Raw genomic sequence first — 24,299 nt, forward strand, 5'->3', positions numbered from 1 at the left:
ATTTCGTTCATAAATAAATCGGGAATAAATTGTACATATACAATGACATTGTGAAGTCAGTATGACCTAATAATGGAAATCAACAATGCAGTGCAAAAAAACCTTTGAGACAGTCCTTGTAAAAACGCAACTCTTTATTTAGCCAACTGCTTCATTTCCTCCTTATATCGTAAATCCATGTCATATTAAAACCTCTTTCTTGGAAACAATTTAAAACACTTTACAATTTGAGCTACACCAGGGTGGGTAACCTTTGAAAATGTCACCATCTTAAACGTATGATAATTATGATGCAAACGTACAATATACTGTTGTGGTTTCAATGCTTCTGGGTTCCTCAGGGGTTTTATTTGATTTTAATTTTGCATGATGGGCCTTATCAAATACCCTCACAGTAGGTTGCCCACCCCTGACCTATAAACACATACAAGCTAGCAAAGGCGGAAAGAGTAAGGCACTTGCCAAGAAAAAAGCTGGAGATTTAAAGGTTTAGCTCTTTTGTTAAGCTGATATTGCAATATGGCTAAGACAAAGTGTAATTATTGCTCTGTGTAGTCCCACGAGTTCAGGAAGTTCTCCTTTAACTATACAGTACATTACAAGTGGACGAAGTCTTGAGCATGTTAAAAATGACCATACGGTGGCAGTGTAGGTACTTCTAAGGACACATTGCAGTTTGTTAGCATGTGAGTGCCAACATTGTAAAACATCTTTCTGAATAGAGCCGCTTTTCGCCCACAGAAACATTACACCCTTCTTTTGGACAACCTTTCCTTTGACTTTGGCTTAGTATTTTGGCACACACTTACAATCAGGCGGCAGCATGCGAGTGCTGGGAATCACGCCCAATGATGATTGGTTCAAGTGGTCAAACGAAGACTGTCCTTTTTAAAGAATGTAAACACAAAAGACACAAATGGTAGCGTCGCAGGATTAGTTTGTATACTTGTTGTTGTTTGAGGATCTGTGGTTGATTAAGAGCTTGCTTGGAGGCAAAAAAAGAAACTTAAATGACATAATTGAGAGGGTATTTGTAATAAAAGTATATAAAAAAATAAAAGGAAAAAAAGACAGTCCAGTAATGTCCACACACGAGCAAAATAAATAATCCAGCCTTGGGAAGATTTTCCGCTCCCCACAAAAAAAAAAAAGAAGTGTTGCCATGGCATCACAAATTATTGATAAATTAATGGTTACAAACATAACAGATATTAACTTATTACAACAAAACGTAATTGTTTTTTGTCTTGTGTATGATTAACCCAAAAAAAAAAAAAACACTCTGAACCCATTTTTGGGCCTCGATCCACTGTTTGAGAAACCCTGACCATGACGGCTGAGAAGTTGGTTGCAGTGTTTTTTCACAGAATTCGATGAAGGCACCTCCCCCTCCAAGTTTTCCTTCGTTGATGAGCGTTTTTGGCTATTTTGTCATCGATGGCGAAAAGTCTCCCTCTGAAGTAAAGGGGGAAAAAAAATCACTTATAATCACTGGCAGTGATTATTATTTTTCCCTTCTTCCAAACAAGGCCTCATTTCTTTCCCGGCGTCAACATCTGGAACTCACCACAGCTCCACCTGATAGAGTTTCACTCATTATCATATAAAATGCATCTAACTAGGTCTCCTCGTCCCAGAGGCATAGTTGTCTTTGAGAGACATAGTACGTAAAGTGGTAGCCCTTGCTGCAGCTCTTGATGCCACACTTGTAGGTTGAGCCCTTGCCCGTGGTGTCGCGGCTGCGGCAGTATTTGAGCAGGCACGGGTACCACTCGAGGCGTAGGCCATACGTGCACAAGCACGGCTGCCACAGGTCCTTGGTGGCGTGGCAGGCCTGGAATTGGGGCCCCTCAGACGTGTGGGGCAGCGCCTCAAACATGGAGCCATCCACGCCTGCAAACAAAAAATTACAAGTTCAGTCAAATTACAAGTAGGTTGCCCTAAACCAGGCTTTCTATAGTTTCTATTCATGTTTTCCTGCAGTTGCAAATTAATGTTGGTCTAATACATGTACAGTATATGTTGATTTTATGACGATACACATATTTTAGACCCTTTTACCTCTGGAATTGTTACCACAGGTGAGAATATGAATTATTCATTCATCTATTTTCTACAGTGCTTGTTCTTCATCTTCATCTTAGGCCTTGTCTACACGTAGCCGGGTTTTTTTTAACAATCGTATATCCTCCCCCCCGCCTGCGTTGGAAAGAAACGCATCCACACGAAACCGCGGAAGTGCGTTTTCAAACCCATGCTAAGCCTCTATAGGCGGCAGTAGTTAGCCAAATACTGTCCATTCATAGGGAACTTCTATCCTTTGACGTCACTTCTACGAAAGCCAAAACACGGCGCCAAACGCGTTCGGGAATAGCTATAACCAACGCACGGCCGCTGGAATCCATGTTGACTCGCATGAAAACACAAGTCGCGCAAGTGACGTCGGAGCATTTTGGTCGCATAGTGACGACATAAATCTCTGGTTATGACTGTCCACAGCCAAACGCAGATCCGGAGATATCCGCAATCCTCCGCTGTGGCCGAAGTTTTGCGTTTTCACAGAAAAAAACTCCGGGGACGTGTGGATGATAGGGCTAACCGCAGGCTAATATCCGCCGTTTGCAAAACCCCCGGCTACGTGTAGACAAGGCCTCAGCCAGCCTGAAAAAAACCCCTGAAAAATACTGGGGGAAAAAAAACTGTTAAAATGCGAATACGTAGGAGCCGTCCGTGAGTATGCAGGGGTCCACTGTATAGATAAGTAGTGTTGTAAAACATTATATATACATATACACTTGACTTAGCAGTGAATGCCTCTATCTCGCTTCATTCCCGGAGACGCCATTTTGTTTTGCGAACGACCCTGTGATATAACATGGCCTTTTTGATTTGTTGTTACATCTGTGAGATTCAAATTTCGAATCACAACTAAATAACAAAAATTATGTTTGTTGAGAGATCCAAACAGTCGCCATGAAGCCATACCAATCCAATACAGTACATGGCTGGCGACCAGTTCAAGCTGTACCCTGTACCCCAGGTGTATCGACGTAAGATAGCTGGAACGGGCCCCACTATAAAAGCTGAACTCCTATTGAGTTAGTGGGTTATCCGTTAGAGAATCAACATGCCATTTGCCATCTTAACCAGTTAGCTAGTGGAATCATTAGTGACATACAGTAAGTAGTGGAATATTAATTACCCTGGCCTGAGTACCATTAAATGAATGGTCCTGTTGAACAACAAAATCAAATAAAATCTGTCTCAAGACAAGTAGACAAATTAGGTTGAAACTGAAAGTGAGCACAATGTGTGTCCAACTGAAGTGATGTTTGGAAAGGTGGTTCATTTTCTTTCAAAGTAATATACTGCCAAACTGAGTGTGCTCATGTACTAATTGCGTGATGTATTTTATTAAGTGTGGTTAATTTCGGTCTTGAGCAGAATAAATTGTGGCAAGCCTAAAAGTGGCTACAACAAAGAGGGGAGACGGGGAAGCTTTATCATGCAAAGAAGATGCATCTGTGATGGCCTCTAACAGATAATGGTGCAGGACCATGACCATCTAGCATTATTGTTTCCTTGTTATAATGCTGCTGCAGGGGGACAGCAGTGCTGCTTTCATGCACATTCTCTTCACCCAGATACTGTTTGGATTTTATTGTGCCAATACAGAGACAAGCATCCACAAGTGAATGCTTTTTATGTGGTTTTTACATGTGGTCTAGGACTGATTGATTTTGAAAAATAATTTGTGATTTTTTTTCCTTGAATATTGCAATTATGGTTTAACAAGCGATTATTTTTCCAAGGTCCTCTTCTAATATATTTTATTTTAAATAAATCCAAGCACTAAATTAATATGTATGACAATATTTTAGTCTATAGGTTTTACAATAAAGTCAAATGAACCAAGAATTAGCGACAGACAAGTTTATCTACTTTGTTAACCAACACTTACTTTCATTCTTTTAAGCGCTCACTACAACTTCACAAAATTTCCCCAAGCAAGTGTACTGTAAACACAAGTCACTAAGTCATAAAACACATTACAACAATAATGAAAACAAATCTGTAGCTTTATCACTTCATTTTTTTCATGTTAGATGAGAAAATGATATGTAAACATAAGGAACATAAGACCTGCAGCTCTTCAAGGAATGGACTTAGCTAGACACTACATAAATAACATACGGACGACCAAAATGAAGCCGAGTAAAAAATAAAAAAAAGCCTATTTACAATTTGAAAATTAGATGAACTGTTCAGCCCTAAATATAGTGTAAATGCTGCAAACGGAGCATAATGGTCACTTTCTCCCTTACACTTATTAGGAGTGTAAACATCCTAAAATAAAACACACAGCTTTATTAGAGAAAGTACCGTCAACACTAAGATAAGTGTAGGAGTCATATCATCAGAGTTGAGAGGAGAGAAGTGTCCCGGCGATATGAAGTGGACATGATAGTGTGATGGTGATAAAGAGTGTGAGAACAGAACCTATTAGAGACAGTCGGAGGATAACAGGAAAGTCGCAAGGATAAACAAAGAAACACAACGCCTGACCTTTGTCCAGCCAGTGTTTGACGTCAGCCTTTGTGGTGTAGATGGCCTCGTGGGCCTCGCTGCACATGCTGTGGATGTGGCCGCTCAGCTGCCAGGCCCGGCTCATGTTGACTGATGCGCTCATGGTCAGCTGCTCCAGGCCGCGACGCTCCTCAGCCAAGCGAATGGCATGAGGGTTTTTCTAAAAATTATAATATGCACACACACACACACACACACACACACACACAACAAAATCAGTATCCAAAAATGTAAATAATGCCTTATATTTCAGTGCCCTGTGTTACCTGTCTGAGGCGGGCCATGGACTCGCTGGGGATAATCTCATTGCGGCTGAGGCGGGAGATGAAGCACAGGGCCTGGTACTGGTTCTGTCCTCTTTCCAGCTCGCCCAGGATTAGTGATCGGAATATCTTCACTTCCTGCCAAGGGAACCCAGAGATGAGCAATGACGACTTTCCATTCAGCCATTCAGGTTTTAACCATTCATTTGCACAATTCTGAAGCCAGGAACAAATGCTATTTCAAATACAAGGCTGCCTTGATTTATGACTAATTCAGCCCTGACCATGCTCATAACTCAAAAAAACTCTTCTCAAATCATCCTTCCTGTTTTAAAAATGGAAATGTCATTTATCCATTTCAACCTCACAAAAAAACACATACATACATTTTGTAATGTGTTTAACGGGAAAAATAGCACTCTAGAGTAGTATACTTTATAAAAACATACAGTAAGAACATCATTTAACAGAATGTAAAGATTTAAACAGTTTATGCATCATGATTTCATGTTTCAACACATATCATTGTGCTCCTACTGGTGTGTGTGTGTGCGCGCACCTTGCCCACCAAGGTGCAGTATAATAGAGACAGTCACATTCAACCAAGAAGAGTTACTAAATGATTCAGTAAGCTGTAGTAATATTAGTCGTTTATCGCAGACGATAAAGAATATATGCCTGTGAGTAATGTCATGTTGTCTGTCTGTGTGTTGCTGCGCCGTTTGTGTTCAATTATCCCTTGCTTAAACGGCCGAAACCATCACAACATTGACACTAGTTCCGATATTGCATCTTACATTGTGTTAACAATAAGCTAGCAGACTTTGGTAACTAATGTGATTTGATTAAATACACATAATAAATATTCAAAATGGGAATGGCAATACGCAAGGTTGGCCTATTTTACAGAATTGCTCACCATCTGCTGCTTGTTGTTGACATTCTGTACCACCATCGAACGCTTGCAACGCAAGAGAAAAAAAATATACCTGTTATTCTCATTTTCCTCCTCTGTGAACCAGGAAATAGATAAAAATAGAAATAGAAAAAAAAAAAATCAAAAGACAGACAGGAACTGTATTGTCCAAATAGTCTCTGACTGAATTCCTCCACTTCTGTAAATGCTAAAAAAAAAAATTCAAACCTCCTGTTTTATGGGGCCTTATAGACGTAGGGAATGGTGATAGTGGAGAATCCATGGGAAAAAAACAACTTGGTGCCATTGGCAAGTATGCGCAAGATTTGGCGCCAAAGCCAAGGCCATAAAGACTTTCAGTAGTGAGAGTGCATGCAAAGGATTGATGGGAAGCTCCAGCTAGCACAGGAGACCTGTCCTCCCATTCATCTGACATTACTCCCTACTTCCCTCCTCCCCTTCTTCCAGCTAGACAGACACACTGTCCCTAAACACCCCTCCTCCGCTTTTCACACTCTCATATGAAGCAAACAGGCTGCAGAGGAGAAGCTTTTAGTCTGCAAAAGCAGGAGGGACAAATAAACATCCCCTGATAACCCTAATGAGCCGCACTCCCACTTCCTGCATGCATAACAAGAATGCAAAGCCCCCCCAGAAGCATTTGTACTACTCCGCTTTGCATGATCCTCATTCATTGAAGCATTTTTGTCAGTCGAGGGTGTCTGACAGGTACACAATAAAAGCAAACATCATCATGTGACACTATTTGCCCTTTTAGAAGCTAATTGCTGAGCCAATATTGATTTATGGGCTTCATGCGACATTAACTTCATACATCTGTGTGACAAGAAGGCAAGGAAAACACAGGAAGTTAAAATGCTCTTATCATTTAGCTTTGTTGCCTCTATACACACACACGCACGTACACACACAAGAACTATTTAAGCTCTTGTCCCGTGGCTGCAATCTCCTCCACAATATTCTTGATCTCTGCTCATTTTTCCTTGTAGCGCCTCCTCAGTGCATTTGATTTTGTGATGAGCTGCTGTTGGGATATCTGAGTGCCTGTCTTGCCCTCTGCCTCTTCTACAAGCCTGTCTGCATCTCTGGCCAGACTTTCAGAAACCCTTTAGACAGTTTCCCGTTTCTTTTTTAGTTCTTCCAGGTGATCCTAGTCTAAAGGCCTAGATAGACCAATCCGACGTTGGCCAACTGTGACCGACGCTTATCCCCTGTGGCGTCGGGCTGGCTGTCTGCAAGTCACGCTGGAAAAATACAATGCAACGGCGGACAAACGCTGACCATTAAAGTACCTTTTGCACATGCATAAGATGTAATACCCTTCCATACCATCGGCGGTCGTAGTCACTATTTCTCACGGTTAGAAAAATCCAACCGGAAAGCTACTGGCCGGGGCAGTTTGTAAAAACGTAAACAATGCATTCAGCTATATTCTTCGCTCACGATGAACCCCCACCTGAAGTAAACCCTCACGTTCTTGACACGGTATCGTGAAATACTTAAATTGTCAACTCTCGCTCTTGTACTTGTAAGAAGATTAAGGCAGCAATGTCGTACTCTCTGTTTATCCGCATTGGTCACTTACCGTTGGAGCTCCGAGCGCTGATTGCAGAAACCGCCGCTCGCCACAAAGCGGTCGGACAAACACTAACAGTGCGGCGCTCTACTTGGAGCTATTTGAGTTTTTCCTTTTTTTTTTAAACTGAAAAGTACAAGCTTTCTAAGAGCAGAGGAGTTGCAAATATACTGTATTACTGTCTAAAATGGGATGCAAAAAAGAGAGACATTTATGATATACAGGCACTTATACATGTACACCATTTACCCTCACATTCACGGGGGCCACAGCTTCAGGACCTCCCATATTGTACACACACGCTGCTACACTGGGAGTGTGTGTGCGTGTAGGTGTGTGTGTGGGCGTGTGTGTGTGTGTATGTGTGTGCGCATAACCGAGAAACAAAAAAGAAAAGAGGAGGCATTCATGTCAGCCACATGGATGTGCCCCAGGGCTCTCTGGTTAATTACAGAGGAAAGAGGAGTCGCTGAACCAACTGTGTGTAGTTGGAACGCTACTGAAGTGACTACAGTTTACACACAATCTCCTGTGTCACAATGAGTCCACATGAATGATTGTCTTCTTCCATGGGCCACTATTTGGATTTTGGCCAAAAGGCTAAAAAAAGGGGGTTAAAAAGGGCTAAAAAAAAAAAAAAAAAAAACTTTTATCTAATGCAACTCACTATGGACACATTTAAAAAGAGCAGCTTAACCTTTTTCGACTGGAATTAATGATGCTCCATTTAACAGAAAAACAAACTTAAGGCGATAAAAACAAATCCAGATGGGCGTTTGACTTAATTTCCTTCGTGTTCGATATTACAATACGTTATATATGTGCAACAATGTCAATTTCATATTTTTAACAAGTTGATAGTACTAATGGTCTGTCTCCATGTTGTCTGTTACATTGAATGCATTATTAAGCATTTTTAAGTGTTGAAAATCGCTATCTATGAACTCTGTTGAACGCTCAACTGCCTGAGAAGTGTCCTGTAACTCAACTAATTCCCTCACTATGCTGGAGCTGTACAGTATTATGTTGCATCCAGATTCATCCAGAAGTTAGTTACAATAGTTGAGTTACATACATTTGAGCAAGCCTGTTTTTGTTTAAAATGGATCGCTGTAATGTGGCAGTGCAGAAGGAACTGGTCAGTCATGAAGGTCAGTGCGTGCAGATTAATTTCTGCCTAAACTGCTTAGTCAGACGAATTGTTGTATTTGTTGCATCACTCCAACACTCTTGAGAAAGAGTTTGAAAAGATGGTGTGTATACAGTTGTTTACTTTCGTGAGGTATTCAAGACTTTTTGTCTCATCGGTTGGTGGTCAGCGTCAGTAGACTTTGATGTGGAGAGTGACCTACCATTTTAATCTATGACAGCGTAATAAAATAGTCATTTTTAGCTCATTAAATTAGCAATTGAACATTATTTTAGGGTGGTGTTGACTTGATGTTGGTATGCCAACTTGAACAATGTGGTGTTTAGAAACTTATGCATGGTGGTGGTTTTTTTTGCTCCTGCAGTTGTGCCCGACAGCGACGTTATATACTACTGTATATTAATGGGATCTGAAAATCTCTCTCTATCGGTCAAAAGTTAAGCAGAGCACTGTTTTCGTTGATGCAAAGATGAGCATTAGCTTCTAATCTGCGACACTTGCTTGACTGATCTTCGAAGTTGTACGGTAGGTGTGAGATAGAAACCCACAACAAACCAAGTGTGGAATTTTGAGACAAGCTGTTGTGATAGTTGCCTGTTTGCTTCCAGAGCACTGCCAATGTGCCCTCAAGCAAGGTGCTTATTACAAAACTGCTCCCTCACTGCATATTAACCACGAGTTTAAATTAGGTTGGGCTTTATATACAGTAATTAGAGAAATGTCTTAATGAACATTTCAAGTCAACTATTAATGGAATGAAGATTGCAGTGTCTAAAAAAAATATATAATAATGTGTTGCCATCTTAGTGGTTTAGGAGACTTTAAGATAATAATCAGTTGGTCTTTTACAAGCACATATGCTTCTAACAATGACATCATCTTGTTCCTAAATACCCAGAAACTAGTGGTTGGCTTCAGCTGTTTGCTTGGACGAGACAGATGTACGCTGGCCAAAACCAGCACTGCCAATAAATTATTCACAGACAAAATCATGGAAGAAGTAGAATGAGAATGAAATGTGCAGCGAGAATCCGCAACCATTGCATTCATGAAAACTATGGAGAGAGCTGCATTAAAAGGTTGAGACTCTAGTTGTGAATGACTATTGAAAGATTGTCACGATTCAAGGAATTGCTAATGCTATGAAAGCTACATATATACATTAGAGATGGACTGATTATCGGCGCCGATCTTCAGTATTTTGGTGAATATCGGTATCTGCTTTTTTTTTTTTTTTTTTTTTTTTTTAATCTGATGGCCGATGATAAATCAATTTAAAACAGTGTCAAGGAAGTATAAATATTAAAATATTCAGTGAACTTTATAAGAGACTCTACTGACCCTGGGAACACTGCACCTTTTGTTTTTATTTGAAGTCAATACAATACAATATCTCTTTTTGTTAGAATTTTACAAAAATGATGGCCACATTGGCAAACATTTATAATAATGTTTTTATTTTTTTATTTTATTTTTTTTAAATCAACGTTATGTAAATCTGAAAAATTGTTCAATACACATATGGTCAAAGACGATTAAACAAAGTTCAGAGTTGTTTTATTTTATTTTGACACCAATATTTTCCTTTTTGGAGGAAAATGAATATCGGCCCCTAATATCAGACTCTTGAATACTAATAATCAGAAAAAAAACATATCGGTCTATCTCTAATATACATATTCTAATATGGACCCACTGAACTTTAAAGGGTGAACAACCACAAAAATATATGTTTGAGGAAGTTGTGTCTGTTCAGATTTTCAGTTGCTGCACTGCTGTTAGACCATACTGAGGCAGAGTTCGGGTCAGTTCCATGTTGTGTTTACTCATGCTGTTTTACTCACTTATTGGTACATCAATTTTGTGTTAAGAAAGTCATCAAGATGATGAGTCAGACAAAGCGTACAAACCCCATGAACTGATTCAAACTTGAGACAGTAAACTAAAAAGTTCTGACAGCACCTCAAATTCCAGTATGTCAATTTCGTAGCCTTTGGTTACATACTTTGCTTTATACAGCAAAGCTGTTTCTGATTAAATGTCAAGAAAGTGTAAAAGCCATTTACGGAAACATGTAAATCAATTTCACCACAGCATCTTCAAGTAAACGTACTGCAGGTGGAACATCAAAGCAAAAGTCTTTCGAACTTCCCAAACACTTGCTTTACGCCTGGTTCACACGGCAGGATAACGGGCCCAATTTTAGCCCAGAATCTCCGCTTCCGGCAGGTCAGGGCCGAGTATCGTAATGGCTCTAAAGATAATCTTAGCAGCAGAAGAAGCGCGGTGGGAATCCAAAATGAAAGCAGTCATGGCGCAACAGAGCCCAACGTCTTTTCTTTCTGTGTCACTTTTTTTTCACTTTTTAAAAATAATTTCCAAACTAGCGCCACCGTCAAGACGCGACTTGGGACCCTTTCTGCCTTTTCATCCTCCATGTTTGTTCACTCCGAAGTCTCGTTTAATCTCAAGGGGTTTTGTGCGATTTTCCGTTTGACGTGAGAATATTCGTAAATGAATCGGTCCGTGTGCGATGTGTTGATCTTGCCGTGTGGCTGCACACCACACACGGTACGTTCAAAACTGTGATACGCGTAATTTTTTTCTAGTAGCGTGTGGGGTCTCTCAGTTTGGAAGTCGGCTGACAATTTTAAAATCCTGCCGTGTGAACCAGGCTTTACGAGTGCCACACTCTATAAGATTCAACACCTACAAACTCAAAGAATCAAAATCAAAATAGCTCAGCAAGTACACCATAAATAAATCCTTTGACGCATACAATTGGTGCTTTTGCACACTAAAATCTAGCTTCTTGATCTCATCAACAGTATGGATGTTATCGATTAAACTGTCACCGTCGTGTAAAAAAAAAAAAAAAAAAAAAAACATTTGAATGGTGTAGCCTTAGGCTTTTGCCCACCAGAGAGCTACAAATGTCAGCACAGCTGTAAATAATCCACACAATTACAGATTCCTCAGCGTTGCTTCCTCACACCCAAGACTTTGCAGGCAAACCACCACTGGCACATAGCCAAACACAGGCGGGCATTCATGCAACTGCACAAGTGGGTCATACTTAGACCTTTAAAACACGAGAGAGCCGGGTGCTGCTTTCATTGCCGGTTACCTTTGGTGGGCTAGATTATTTAAGAGGCGCACAAAAAGCCTATTCAGAGCCTCAAAGGATGCCATTTACAGAAAATATTCTCAGCCACTGTAATCGTAACCCGGCGCGGCCTACTCTCTTAACGAATAATTCAATTTGACATTAATGTTTTGGCGCTCTAACAATGCTTTAGCTCACCCTTTTAACAAGGTCATTGGTGATTAGTGAATGGCCATTTAAAATAGAAACATACACGAACACACACACATTCAATTAAAAAAAAAAAAAAAGAAGTGGGCCTGTAGCTGAGCAAACATTCACCAATCATGTTCTCCAATCCTCTCTTTAAGAACTAGATCATGATAAGGCTGATGGATGGTCCACTGGGAGTCCTGATGTCTCAATCTGGATAATGTGGCTAAGTGACCATGCATGAAATGTTTATTTGAATCATGTGGTCAATGAGTGACAGACAAAAAAAATAATTAAAACTCAGATGCAGGACTCCGCAGGAGTACAGACTTCCACCAAGTCCAAACAATTAAAAAATGTTATCTGTCTGACTTATTGTGAGTGTTCCACTCCAGTCCAGTAAGGTCCACCTTTTGGATGTGGTATACTAATGCCTCACTTGAACCCAATGCAAGCAGACGGTCAGAAAAAGTTCAAATCAATTCTCAATTTTATCCTTATCTAGATCTGCGGTGCCACTCCTCTACAAGAATTCCCATCTTTGCAGTTTTTGTGACAGCTAGCCAATCACTGCCTTTTCCGCAGTTTGGCTCAATAACCGCGGTTTTTGACACCTGGTCTGCCAGGGTTCCAAACAGATTTAAAAAAAAGGTGATGTAAACTAATGTTGGTCATTCTTTTATTGGTCAAGCAGATTTACCAGTGTAACATTTGAGAAATGACAAAAAAAACAAAGACACTGCTAATCTCGTTTCTTTGCACAGAACATTGTCGTACTTCAGTCTCGACTTTGCTCCAGTGGACAGTGCTGACCTTTGTGTCCTCTTGAGAAAAAAAAAAAAAAGTGTCTTATTACAATGGTGGAGAAGCAAATGCAGGAGATCCTCATTCTTGTTGTAACTGACACATTCAATGAAAAGCGGTCTTTGTAGTTAGTTTCCACACTCGGAAACTGACTGATAAATATTTCATCACGTCAAAAAGCAGATAACCAGCAACCATAAATCAATCTCTTGCCCTGCTTTAATCACGATTTCTCTTATTTGAAGCTACAAAGTAAGCAATGGAAATGTAAGAATGCGCAGCTTCAGGATCATAAAGACAGTTGCCCCCTTTTGGCTTCTGTTTGTAGAAACCTTTCACTATCAAATGTTTATCCAAGACCCTCGTGTCCCACCTAAAGGTCTCGGTTTGCCCTTTTAAAACAACACACAGTTTTTAGATGTTTGCTGATGGGGGAGGATGTTTGCCTTGGTGCCCACAAGGGGGGACTCAGACGAAAACTCAGGTGCAGGGCAGGGACTAAAGATCATGTCGGGAAACAAAGGGGGTGGAGTGCGACACAAAAGCAGCGGGAGAAAAGGCTCCGTGCTAAGAAATGCCTGACTTGAAGCTAATTACAGAGGCTCTGACGGCAGGAATGTGGAGTCACATTTGGGCTTGGTCACACCTGGCTGTCCAAAGAGCAAAGCCATTGGAAAACATTGGAAGCGAATGACATTAAAAACACTACAGAACAAGAGAGGCGCTCTCCCCTATGGCTTTTCTGTTCTGTCAGCGATGGAAAGTAACGTTAGAAAAAGGGGAACAAAAATTACTGCCACACAGAATGCAATTATCCCACCAGAGGATTGGTTTGTGGGAAAACTTTGCATTCAGGAAATGAGACAGCTCACAGGAAAGGAAATGAAGTAGATAGATAAGGAATAAACAAGGGGGATGGCCGTCAACCCATTCAGCCTCAGACTGGCGTCCAGCGGCTTTCATATCCTGTTGCAACACACTCGAATAGATAAGGGTTACAACAATAAGAGCCTGTTTTGTTTTACAAGCCATTTCTTACATTTATTCCAAATGTCACTCCTTGTCATATGTATTTATGGTTCGAGTAAATGTTTTTCTCCAAGACCAAAATAAGGCACATCTCAGCATTGTACAGCGACGACCCGTAGGTTCAAACACTTTTGTTGGCTTTTTGTTCTTGCCAAATGACTATAACGCTTTTTGGGAGCCACATTGACTTCCTGTGGTCATAGGGTGGGAAGGAGGAGCTCAAACAGGTGCATCAAAATTGGTCTTTCGCCAAAGCTTTTTCTTTATCTACAGCATTGCAGAGGAACATCTGGTCTGCTGGTGGGAGGAGGATGAAGGATAAAGACGTCACTAGGGATCGAGGGGCCACAAGAGGCCAAAGGCTGCCCCGTGTGCTACTCAAAGGGCCACCAAAAGAACTTTTTTTTTTTGTGTCACCAGGCAACAAAGAGTGGCTAAGTGAAAGGAGAACAGGAGGGCTTTGGTAAAGCTCTTTGTTTGATGTTTTCAGATATTAAATTCAGATATGGCTCAGAATCCAACAAGGTCCCCGAGTAACCATCACAATGCCTCAATTTATTCCAGGTCCTTTCGTCAAGAGCTAGCTAGCTTGCTTTCGACTCCAGGGCACTTGATTTATTTTGCCAGTTTCTGACTTCATGGAATTTTGAAATGCCACTGTATTCAGTCGGGGTTGAGGTCCAGGATGACTTTTATTTGAACCAAGCGTGGATTTGATTACATGTATGACTTCACACATGAGTATAATGAGTCACTAGTGGTTTCAATAAAATCATAGGGGTGAAATCAAGCCATGGTAATGATAGAATCAACATTTCCCGGAACAGGTGACACTTGCCTGTTAAAAAAAAAAAAAAGTATACAAGTATGTGCAAGCAACAAAGAGCGATGGTGTTTCAGCTCTGAGTGAGAGCCAAGGTGTGGTGAAGCGCCAGTCATGGGAAAATGTAGAAGCTACATCACTGGCAAGCACCAGGATTTCTCACCAATAGAAAAAAAAAGGAATAAAATAGACACTCGGAAATTTACCGCTGAAAAAAAGGAATACATTTAATGAGCGTCACAAGATGGGAAAACTCAAAAAGACTTGAGATGGGACAGCAGCCAAAACTATGTCATAGATAACCAGGGGCCCAATGTGAGCTCTTTAGTTCCCCATACACAGTCTGTGCTTTAGAATGCCTTATTCCCAAGACATTGTTACAGCAATTTGGGCGTATCCATAATGCTTTGAACACAATCAGGATAGAAAAGAAAGGTAACCTACACTTGGGAAACAATTCACTTTACTGCAGAGTGCAAAACATTAAACATCATCACTGCCTGTATACATCTGTTGCTGGTTTGGCTGACCACATCTGCAAAAATACAAGAGAATTCACCATTTTCCGAATTTGATATTACAGACTTTTACTTCATAAAATTTAGGGCGATGCTAATTTTTTCTGACCGAGTCAAAGTACAAGTATATGCATTTGAGTACTCGCCGATACTTGATAATGCCATTGGTTCTTAAGGCCCTGATAGACTAAACCGACGTCGGAGGTCATGAAGCGTCGTGGCGTCTGAATGCGCCGTCTGTTTGATGTAGTGACCACCGTCGTAGTGTCGTAACCCGTCTGTAAGCGTCTTGGGGCCGGTTACGCATGTTGAATCGACCTCGCCAGTCGTGACATTTGGTCACTCTGATTGGCTGTTAGCTATAGCAAATCAGCGCTTGGAGCACCAACGGCAAGTGACAAATGCGGAAAAACAGTGAGCATGCCTTCGCTGCACTAATCTTCTTACAAGTACAAGAGCGAGGGTTGACAATGTAAGTATTTCACAATACCGTGTCAAGAACGTGATGGTTTACTTCGCGTGGGAGTTCATCGTGAGCGAAGAATATAGCTGAATGCATTGTTTACGTTTTTATAATCCGCCCCTGGCCAACAGCTTTCCGGTTGGATTTTTCTAACCATGAGAAATGGTGACTACCGCCGCCGATGGTATGGAAGGGTATTACATCTTATGCATGCGCAGAAGGTACTTTAATGGTCAGCGTCGCTGTCTGTCGTTGCGGTGTATTCCTCCAGCGTGACGTGCCGACAGCCGGCCATACGCCACAGGGGGTAAGCGTCTGTCACTGTTGGCCAGGGTCTTTTTGGTGTATCAGAGCATTTATAGTGATGAAATGTTTTTTTTTTTTTTACTCAAATATTGTTCTAAAACACAACACTCTGTTCTAAAACACAACACAATTTTTTGTTGAACATGGCATATGTTTCTCTCAAATACAAAACGTTTTAGAGTAACAACAGCATAGACAAGCATGATTTTGTTGTTTTTTTGTGCTAAAAGACCAGCAAAAAGACCAGTTGGCTCTACCAATAGAGCCAAAATGCAAGACCAAAATGCTGTTGGTGCCCTGCTGGTAGCTGGTAACAGCAGCAAGACTCCAGCAGGTCACACGCTGTCACCAACTCCTGGCAGGGCTCCAACGTTAGGCTGGCCCTGCTGGGCGGCTGTGGCTCAGTTCATAGAGCGGGTCGCCCAGTGACTGAAGGTTCAGCTATTTGAATCTTGGCTGTTTTGCTTTGCTTCTGCTGCTGCTCTTGGTGGTGACACTAGCAAGAGCAGCACAAAAACACAACAAAACCATGCTGGTCTATAATGTTGTTTTTTTTAAACAGGGTCTTGGAGCCGATCAGCATGGAGCGAGAGACCGGGCTTGGGAATCTCATTGCTTGCCGGACAGCCTGCCGCCACAACTTGTGGGGCGGCCTCCTCCGTTGCCTCCCATGTGAAGTTTTATCAACAACTTTGCAGAGCATAATTTGCAGTTGAGCGTTGTCATCCGTGTTTACCTTAAAGTATCTCCACATGTAAAGGTATACAGGTATACACATAAGGCTGGTAAAGTGGTATCAGTGTTGTAGTATTGAAGCATTTTTTGCAAATACGAGCACAGTATCAGCACAATACTGGTAGCAGTGTTGAATACTGGTAATACTGTACTGGTATTGAAAACATGTGATGGGAAGTGGCACTTTTTTCTGCAATGTGGTAATGTAAGAAATGGACCATTCACATTTTTAATCATTTGGTTACCAGCTCAGAAGTACCACCATGCCAACTTGCTATTTGAAAATCATTGTTTATGCTGTTCTAGAATGGCGATAATCACTGACATTCCCAAATGTGTGCGAGTGTCATGTGATGAGGGGCTAAACCCCTGGCTTAAGTGTCTTATGTACCTTCAACAAAAGACAAGCCATTTGCCAACAGGCTGCCAACAAACACGCTCTAGAGGAAAATAATCATATAAAAATAAATAAACGCATGTCACGCGTTTCGAATTTATTTAGCTCACGTTGCAAATACTTGACCGTGCCCGGGGTTAAAATGGTGCAATCCGCCTCTGTTGAACATAAAACATCTGGTATAAAGTTTGGAGCGAGTTCAGAGTAAACAAAAGGTAATTAAATGCTGCAGCCAGAGAGATCTTATCAGCAATCTTCCAAAGGTTTTCCCAACATGACATGCTCATTCGGTAAGCTCAACCGCATCACCAATAGGGCCGGTGGACCTCGTCATCACGACATCATCATCTGCCATGTTGGGAACTACGGTGAATGAGCGTACGTTAAAGACTGTGTATATGTCAATTCAAAAACATGTTAAAATACAAGAAATTGGCGGCACATGACAAGGATAAATTAGACAGTGAAGCCAGAGACTGATGTCTTGCAAAAATAGACATTGTAAATGGTTTGGATCCCTACAGAATTCCCAAAACTGAGTGGAGCTATGAACCAGACCTTCTTCCTACTTTGTGTGCGCTGGATATTTTCGCTTACCTTGTGTGTAGTGTGCCTACATTTCGGAGCAATTTGTGTATAACAGTGTATGTGATCGTCGATCATTCCTTCTTTCCTTTTACCTCACTCACTGAGTGCATGCATGTATGTCACTAAAAGAGAGAATGCAAGAGGGGATTCTAAACTTTATTTTGACCTTACCACTATGAAAATGTTTAAGGACTGTTTAAAAAAAACAGTCATCGAAAATGAGAGTATTGACAGGCATTACGTAGCCTACACAGCTAGCAACTTTGATCAGTGTTTATTGCTCCAAATTGTACCATGGTGAATAAAACATAAGTGCCGCTCTATGGAAACGTGGCTTTGTAGCGTTTTTCCAAGCAACACCCATATATTTTTTTCTGAAATGTGGCCAAGGAGGAAAATATTTCGTCCACTAAAAGCAAACTGAATCCTGATATGAAGGTGAACAAGCTGTCTTTTTACTTTTGCTTGAAATGCAACTTGCATATTGTGGCCAAGGTGTTTGTGCGTAATGCTGCAAGTGTTTAACATCACTGTTAAAACACTCTTCTTCCCACATTCTCCCCCACAAGATTCATGGCAGCTGGAAGTGACAGCTCATCCAACTTTCCATAAATCTTGGAGATAGTGCAAGCAGAGCTGAATAAAAAACACATGGAGGGGAACGAGAACAGGAAGACGTGAGTTAAAAAAAAGAAAAAAGAAAAAAAGTTGGGGGGGTGACCTTGGACTGGAGCAGATAAAGCAGCAGAAGTCTACAGTCATCTAAGAGGTTCTATTTCAAATAAACAAAACCATATGTGTATGTGTGGATGAGTGGGGGTGCATCAAAAAGGGGCCCCTGCACACCCCGGCGATGCCTCTCAGCTCAAAAGTTCAGAGTATGTCCCTTTATTGTGGTGAATAGAAAGGCGAAGTGGAGTTGGGGGGGGGGGGGGGGGGTCACCAATTATTGGGGCAATGGCCTCTTCTCTCTCTCCCCTAAACTGCAAATTAGCCGTTTTGGTTAGCCATGCAGACGCGTTGGATCAAAAAGGTCAGACATTCCCACTTAATCCTGGTAAATTCCCCCCTTCACATCTCACCAGGCTGTCAGCTTCTGTGCGACAGCAACCAATCACACGTACATACACCCGCCTCTGCACTGGGAGCACCTCCACCACACACACCCATAACCACACGCTCCCCGAATGCTCTGGACTTGTAGACTTCCACAATTGAAATGTCTCCCAGTAGTCATTTTCCACAGTGAAACATAGCGTCATCTTTCCAAATCTGATTGTCGGTGAGGGAAGGGACACTGGATCTGCCTGTCTACTTTTAGAAAAATGCTAAATATGGTCTCCGATCGCGAGCGCTGGGATGGGAGCAGGGTTTAGGGATTTTGAAGGGGGTGAGAGCAGGAAGGGTGGGGTGGGTGTTGTGTGGAGGGGGGTGGCCTACATCCCACAGCTGTCTTGACCTCTCTGTGAAAAAGATGAATGAAACTCAGTTATGCTTAAAGGGACACTGGGATGAGCTTAACATTGGCACTTATATAAAAGGTTTGCATGTCAAAATGACATCAGTACTAAAGTGCTCCCCCCAAAAGACTCTGTAGTGATTTAAGGTCTTTTTTTGTGATTAGATTTACAACATATTGCCCCGCCCCTTTTGGGGCGTGGCTTATGTTATGTTTTCGGTCTCAGCTGTCTACGTCACGGGAGGAAGGCAGGCGTGGTAATATTGCTCGCTTTGGCAGTTCTGTTGTCTAAGACGGCGACCGATCGCCACCAAAATGCAAATGCACATTACTACTCTTGTCCACTTCAACCTGTGAAAGTATAAAAGTGTTCTGCACAATAGTTTGGATTTATTGACATAAAACGTGATCTCATCATGATCACCTCCACAAAATCAAAAATGCCATGGCGATTGCTCCTCCACTTACATAAGCTGAAGCGGACAAGAGCATGAATGCGCACACGAATCCCAACTGGTTATATTTCGGACATTTAGATACGCTAAACTAGTGTCAACTCTCAGGAGGGAGACGGCGGCTTGCAGCAGCAGCAGGCAGATTGGAGCTTGCCCCCCTCTTCCCTCCCCGGCTAAAGGTAGGATAATAGGACGGCTAATAGCAACATCTAGCTTCAGGTCGTTAAAACAAAAGGTGTTAGCACAGCAACATTAGCTCCTTACTCTGCGTCCAGCCTGCGTTGATCTTCAAGTCGCGGGGTTGCCTCCCAAGCAGTCGCGTGTGTTGTCAGACAGAGAGCCGCCAGAGAGTGAGGTAAGCCCTCATCGAACAAGCGTCAATGTTCAGCGAACAAAAAGTTCCAGCGAGGCTTACTCCACAACCCAGTGTGGCCGCATTGGAACTGGGGCCATTCCTCATCCAAATAAATGTGCACGTGTACTCATTCCCACTTCAGTCTCCGTAAATATCCTGACTGGTGTTTAATGCCTCGTCCGTCCTAACCGTGATCAGCAAAGAAGCAGTTTAGTTTTTTTTCAAGCAAAGAAGCAGTGTGCGCTCGTCCCAGCCTAAATCTATGTCGCTCAGCTCACTTCCACGTTTCCTCACTCTCATATAAATCAGCCACGGAGAGGTTAATCCTTTTAATATGTTGAAGTGGGCATGAGTAGGGATGTCCACATAAATTTTGGTGCCAATTGCTCGCCGTTTTTGGACATTATAAGTAATGAAAGTACAATGATTTCCAATTGAGAGTTTGGAATCCGTGACTCAGACCGAACATGGATAGAACGGTAGGGGCCGCGGCCATTGTCCTCATTATCAAGGGCCGTTATTCATGGAGTTACTTATTTCCTAATTTCTCCCAAATTTAATTGATCAAATAAAAAATGACTTAATAATAAAAATAAATAAAAATCTCTTTTTATTTTCCCGATCCAAAAATATATCAAATGAACTTGGTAGTGAAAACATGGCCATCCCGGCCCCAACATCCCTTTAACTTCAGGGGTTTGGGGCTTTTGGGGGGTATTTTTGCCACATTCTAGCCTAAGGATATGCAATCAGCTTCTCAGAAAAGACCACTGTGGTCTAACCACTAGGTAAGTGATACAGAAAATATTACACCCCTAGGGTGCTACCCTAAAAGGTTCCTGCCTTTGTACCAGTGACAGCTTGGCAACATACTGTACATACAGAATGTAGCATTTGGACCCTGGAAAAGTTACAGTTACACTGGAGCCCAGCAATCAGCTCTATGGAGTACAAATAGCTTCTACCTTGAGAGACAAGAATGGACAATTACTTGTTATAGAGTAGTCTAAAGGTTGGTAGTCAGCTGGAGGTCTTTCATAACAAAGCAGTCAGGAGTTAATGAGTAGTCTGAACGTGAATGTGTGTATATTGCACGGCTTGTCATCGTGGTGGTATTCTGCCTTGACATTTACACAGCCCTGGAAACATACTGCCGCATTAGTCCAATGATTACAAAGAGAAACTAATGGATTTCAATTGTAATGTTTTGGTATAAATTGTAGTTAGCATGTGGTTCTCGCAGTCAGGAGAGCCAGGTTTGAATTGCCGCTGGAACATTCTTTGTGGAGTTTGCATATTCTACCCATGCTTGTGTTGGTTTTCTCTGGGTACTCCGGTTTCATTCCACTTCCCCAATATGTGCTTCAGGCTTCTTCATACTCCCGTGTCAGCGCGGGCGACAACTGCCGCATTGCATCACGTGACCGACGCAGAGGGATGCGCGACTTGTTGGCGACAGGTCTGCGACACATGCCGCGCACGCGTCAGAAATTGTTGCTCCGTATACGACGCAGCACGCATTCTCTCTCGTGATTGGTGCATTATGTAACATGTTGCGATGATGTATACTTTTCCCCAGCTCAATCATTTGAGGGCAATTTATTTGTCACCAAGAAGGAGGATATGCACCATGCAGCTTGTTGCTGCTGCGAATCAAACTAGTTTGGCAGCGGCGTGGGTGTTATGTTACATATGTATGTGTAAAGAAGCCTACACATGCACGTAACACCTTCGCTGCCACCTTCCAGATTGTTTTCACAAAACAATTAAATGCATCGTCTAGTCATCCCTTTGTTGTACCGGGTACGATATCCTATAGAGATAGACCGACATGCTTTTTTCAGGGCCGATACCAGTAGTCAAGGAGGCCGAAAACCGATATTTGGAGCCGATATTCATTTTCAGTAAAAAGGAAAATATTGGCATCAAATTCTAAAGAAAAATGTACTCTTAATTTTGTTGCAATGGCAACCGGAATTGGCAATAAAAGGCAAGAGGAAATTCTGCCTGCGTTGTCCTCGTCAGTATCAGCCGTAGCGACGCCCCCCGACTTGGAGTGAAACACTTTTATAGCTTGGAAATGTACCTAAAACGTTTTGGCCCATGAAACCGAGCAAAGAGCCGCATGCGGCTCATGAGCCGTGTTTTGGCTAGGCCTGATATAGCGCCTCTACAATGGCAAATGCTGCAACTGCAGTTAAAATATGTTGTTGCAGAGGGACATCAATCACACTGTGTGGGAGATGCCTTTTCAAAGCTCAAGGTAATGAAAACACGCATGAGGTCAACTAGGAATAATAACTTCCCTCAGCATCATGAGCATCAACCACAGTCAGGGAGCAGATATCATAGGCTACAAGGACATCTCAGACCATACATGTCAAGCTCCAGTCCTCAAGGGCCACTGTCTTGCCTGTTTTCCATCTCTCCCTGCTGCAGCACACCTGAGTCAAACGATCACCGTGATAACAATCCCGTTTTCCCATCTCTCCTTGCTGCAACACACCTGATTCAAATGATCAGCTTGATAATTATCCTGAGTTTAGACACCGCTGTCGAAACGCAGATGACTTTGCATCAAGAAAGACCAGAGGGCAACATTTGGAATGCGTGCTGAGAAGCTAAGTCAATATTATTTTTAATTTTGGTGGAAAGGTCAGATGACATGACAATTTCCACTGTCAATAAGTTACAAGCTTATGGGATGCCGACTGGGAAATAACCTGTCGTTTGAATCTCTGCTAACCTGGGGTTGTGTATTAGGTGTACAGCATTCAATAGTTTGGTGCAAGTATTTTTTGAGGTCGAAATGGCATCAAAAGTTTTTAGATGAGCTCCTCCAACCAACATTGCGGTGTGCTGCTATGTTCAGCGTCAAGTCGGTTTTTAGTTTGAACACATTTCCCACGTTGTCACTCTGCGTTTACACGCTGACTTAAAGTTAGAAAGCCATCTTACACCCAACAGAAGTTCTACATGCATAAAGTCATTGCCATAAAGTCTTTCAAGCAACTGAAGCAAAATTGAGAGCATATATTTGAAAAGTACAGTATGCCCACCAGTGGCAGTTTTTGGCATGTGCATTAATGTGTGCCTGCACAAAGTTCAATTTAGGGCATTTGCCATTTGTGTGGGAAATTTGTGAATCTGTTCCCCTTTGTGGAGCTGCCCTCTGTAAAAGAGATGACTTTTCAAAGTTAAAAAAAAAACTACTTTGACGATCAATTCAACAATAGCATCTATATGTTTGAATACACCTCTGTGAAAGGAAACTTCTTTCAAAAACTAACTTCAAAGTCATAGGCAAAATGGAGAAAACAATTCAACTCACCTGTTTAAAGTCGACCATAAAGGTGACGAGGGTGCCGTCTCCTTGCTTGAACTCCACCGATATGGAGTCTTTCTCGCTGTCCGCCTCCAGGACCTCCTCGGTCACCATCCCGTCGGTGAGCCGGACCCGAACCCTCAGCTCGGAGCCCAGTCCCAGGGCGCAGACGATAAGCAGCGGCAACAGCAGCAGAACCTTAGTCGCGCTCGCACACATCCCCGAACACGCAGAAGCGAACCCAAAGCGAGGAAGATTCGAGGCGTAATCCAAATGTGTGCGTTCATATCTAAAGTCTTCTCCTCACATAACGTCCTCGTTTGAAAAGGCGCTCAATCACTTCACTTCACTCGTTGTGACGACTTCCCCCTTTTTCCCTTTCCCATTGATAGGCTTTCGGTTCCGATAAGATGGTTTCACCGGGCCAATAGTAGCACGTTGTTGTTATTCGGTGATCACGTAAGCCAACTTTTTCACGCGTGGAGCCGAGCAGCGCCGTCACTTCCGAGCTCCACACTGCAAACTTTTAGCTCGTGTGTGTGTGTGTGCGTGAGTGTAGTGCTGGTAGAAACTCTTAAAGCCACACACGCATTCATGCACGCGCACGCATTCACACACACACACGCACGCACACACCAGCTTCTCTGCCCATCCCCCTTAAGAAGGAGGCCTCTCATGTGATCCTCCTTCTGCACTCAACTAATAATACCCCTCTACTGAACACTCTTTTTTACCTATACTTTACTGTATACACATTCTCAAACTTTGTACCAAGAACGACAGTAAAATAAAATCTACTACGGGACTAACATTAAAATCCGGTAGCATAGAGATAAATGTTTTATTCCTATAAAGCACTGTATACCTATATTAAATATTACCGTAAGCCACTGTAACATTATCCACTTTAATCATCAGCAACACTGCGCTTGAATATGTAGGGAAAGGAAAAAATAAGATAAAAAAACAAACGAACAACAACTTTTTTAATTAAAATGTATTTCATGGAGAAATGAAATCACACATTTACCACAATAAACGTTTGAAAACAAAAAGTTTTCAAAAGATTAAATGCAAATGTATTTTACTTAAAAGGAACTAAAACAGAAATGTACAGTACTAACAAATATGCCATACTAGAATTTAAAAAAGCAACAACAACAAAAAGACACTAATATTAAACGGCGACTTGCAGTGGGGAAGCAATCAGGCAAGCATAGATCTATAATAA

General features: G+C 41.9%; 1 protein-coding gene across 1 annotated transcript; it reads right to left on the reverse strand.

Annotated features, from left to right (window-relative positions):
* Window positions 1–116: 116 nt before the first annotated feature.
* On the reverse strand, window positions 117–23,618 carry oafa (OAF homolog a (Drosophila)). The gene is made up of 4 exons (XM_086036740.1): window positions 23,075–23,618; window positions 4,854–4,988; window positions 4,567–4,747; window positions 117–1,893 (listed from the first exon to the last, which is right to left on the reverse strand). The coding sequence occupies exons 1-4, from the start codon at window positions 23,285–23,287 to the stop codon at window positions 1,619–1,621; spliced, it is 804 nt and encodes a 267-aa protein (XP_085892866.1). The 5' UTR covers window positions 23,288–23,618; the 3' UTR covers window positions 117–1,618.
* Window positions 23,619–24,299: the final 681 nt, after the last annotated feature.

This window comes from Filicampus tigris, chromosome 7, assembly GCF_054856515.1.
Source record: "Filicampus tigris isolate MCC_2025a chromosome 7, RoL_Ftig_1.0, whole genome shotgun sequence".
NCBI classification, from domain to species: Eukaryota; Metazoa; Chordata; class Actinopteri; order Syngnathiformes; family Syngnathidae; genus Filicampus; species Filicampus tigris.

Excerpts from the sequence above, each read along its gene's own strand:
- oafa (XM_086036740.1), bottom strand. The coding sequence starts at position 23,287 with ATGTGTGCGAGCGCGACTAAGGTTCTGCTGCTGTTGCCGCTGCTTATC. Across the intron at positions 4,748-4,853 it reads CCATGGCCCGCCTCAGACAG|AAAAACCCTCATGCCATTCG; the intron begins GTAACACAGGGC and ends TATAATTTTTAG. Across the intron at positions 1,894-4,566 it reads CAAACACTGGCTGGACAAAG|GCGTGGATGGCTCCATGTTT; the intron begins GTCAGGCGTTGT and ends TTTTGTTTGCAG.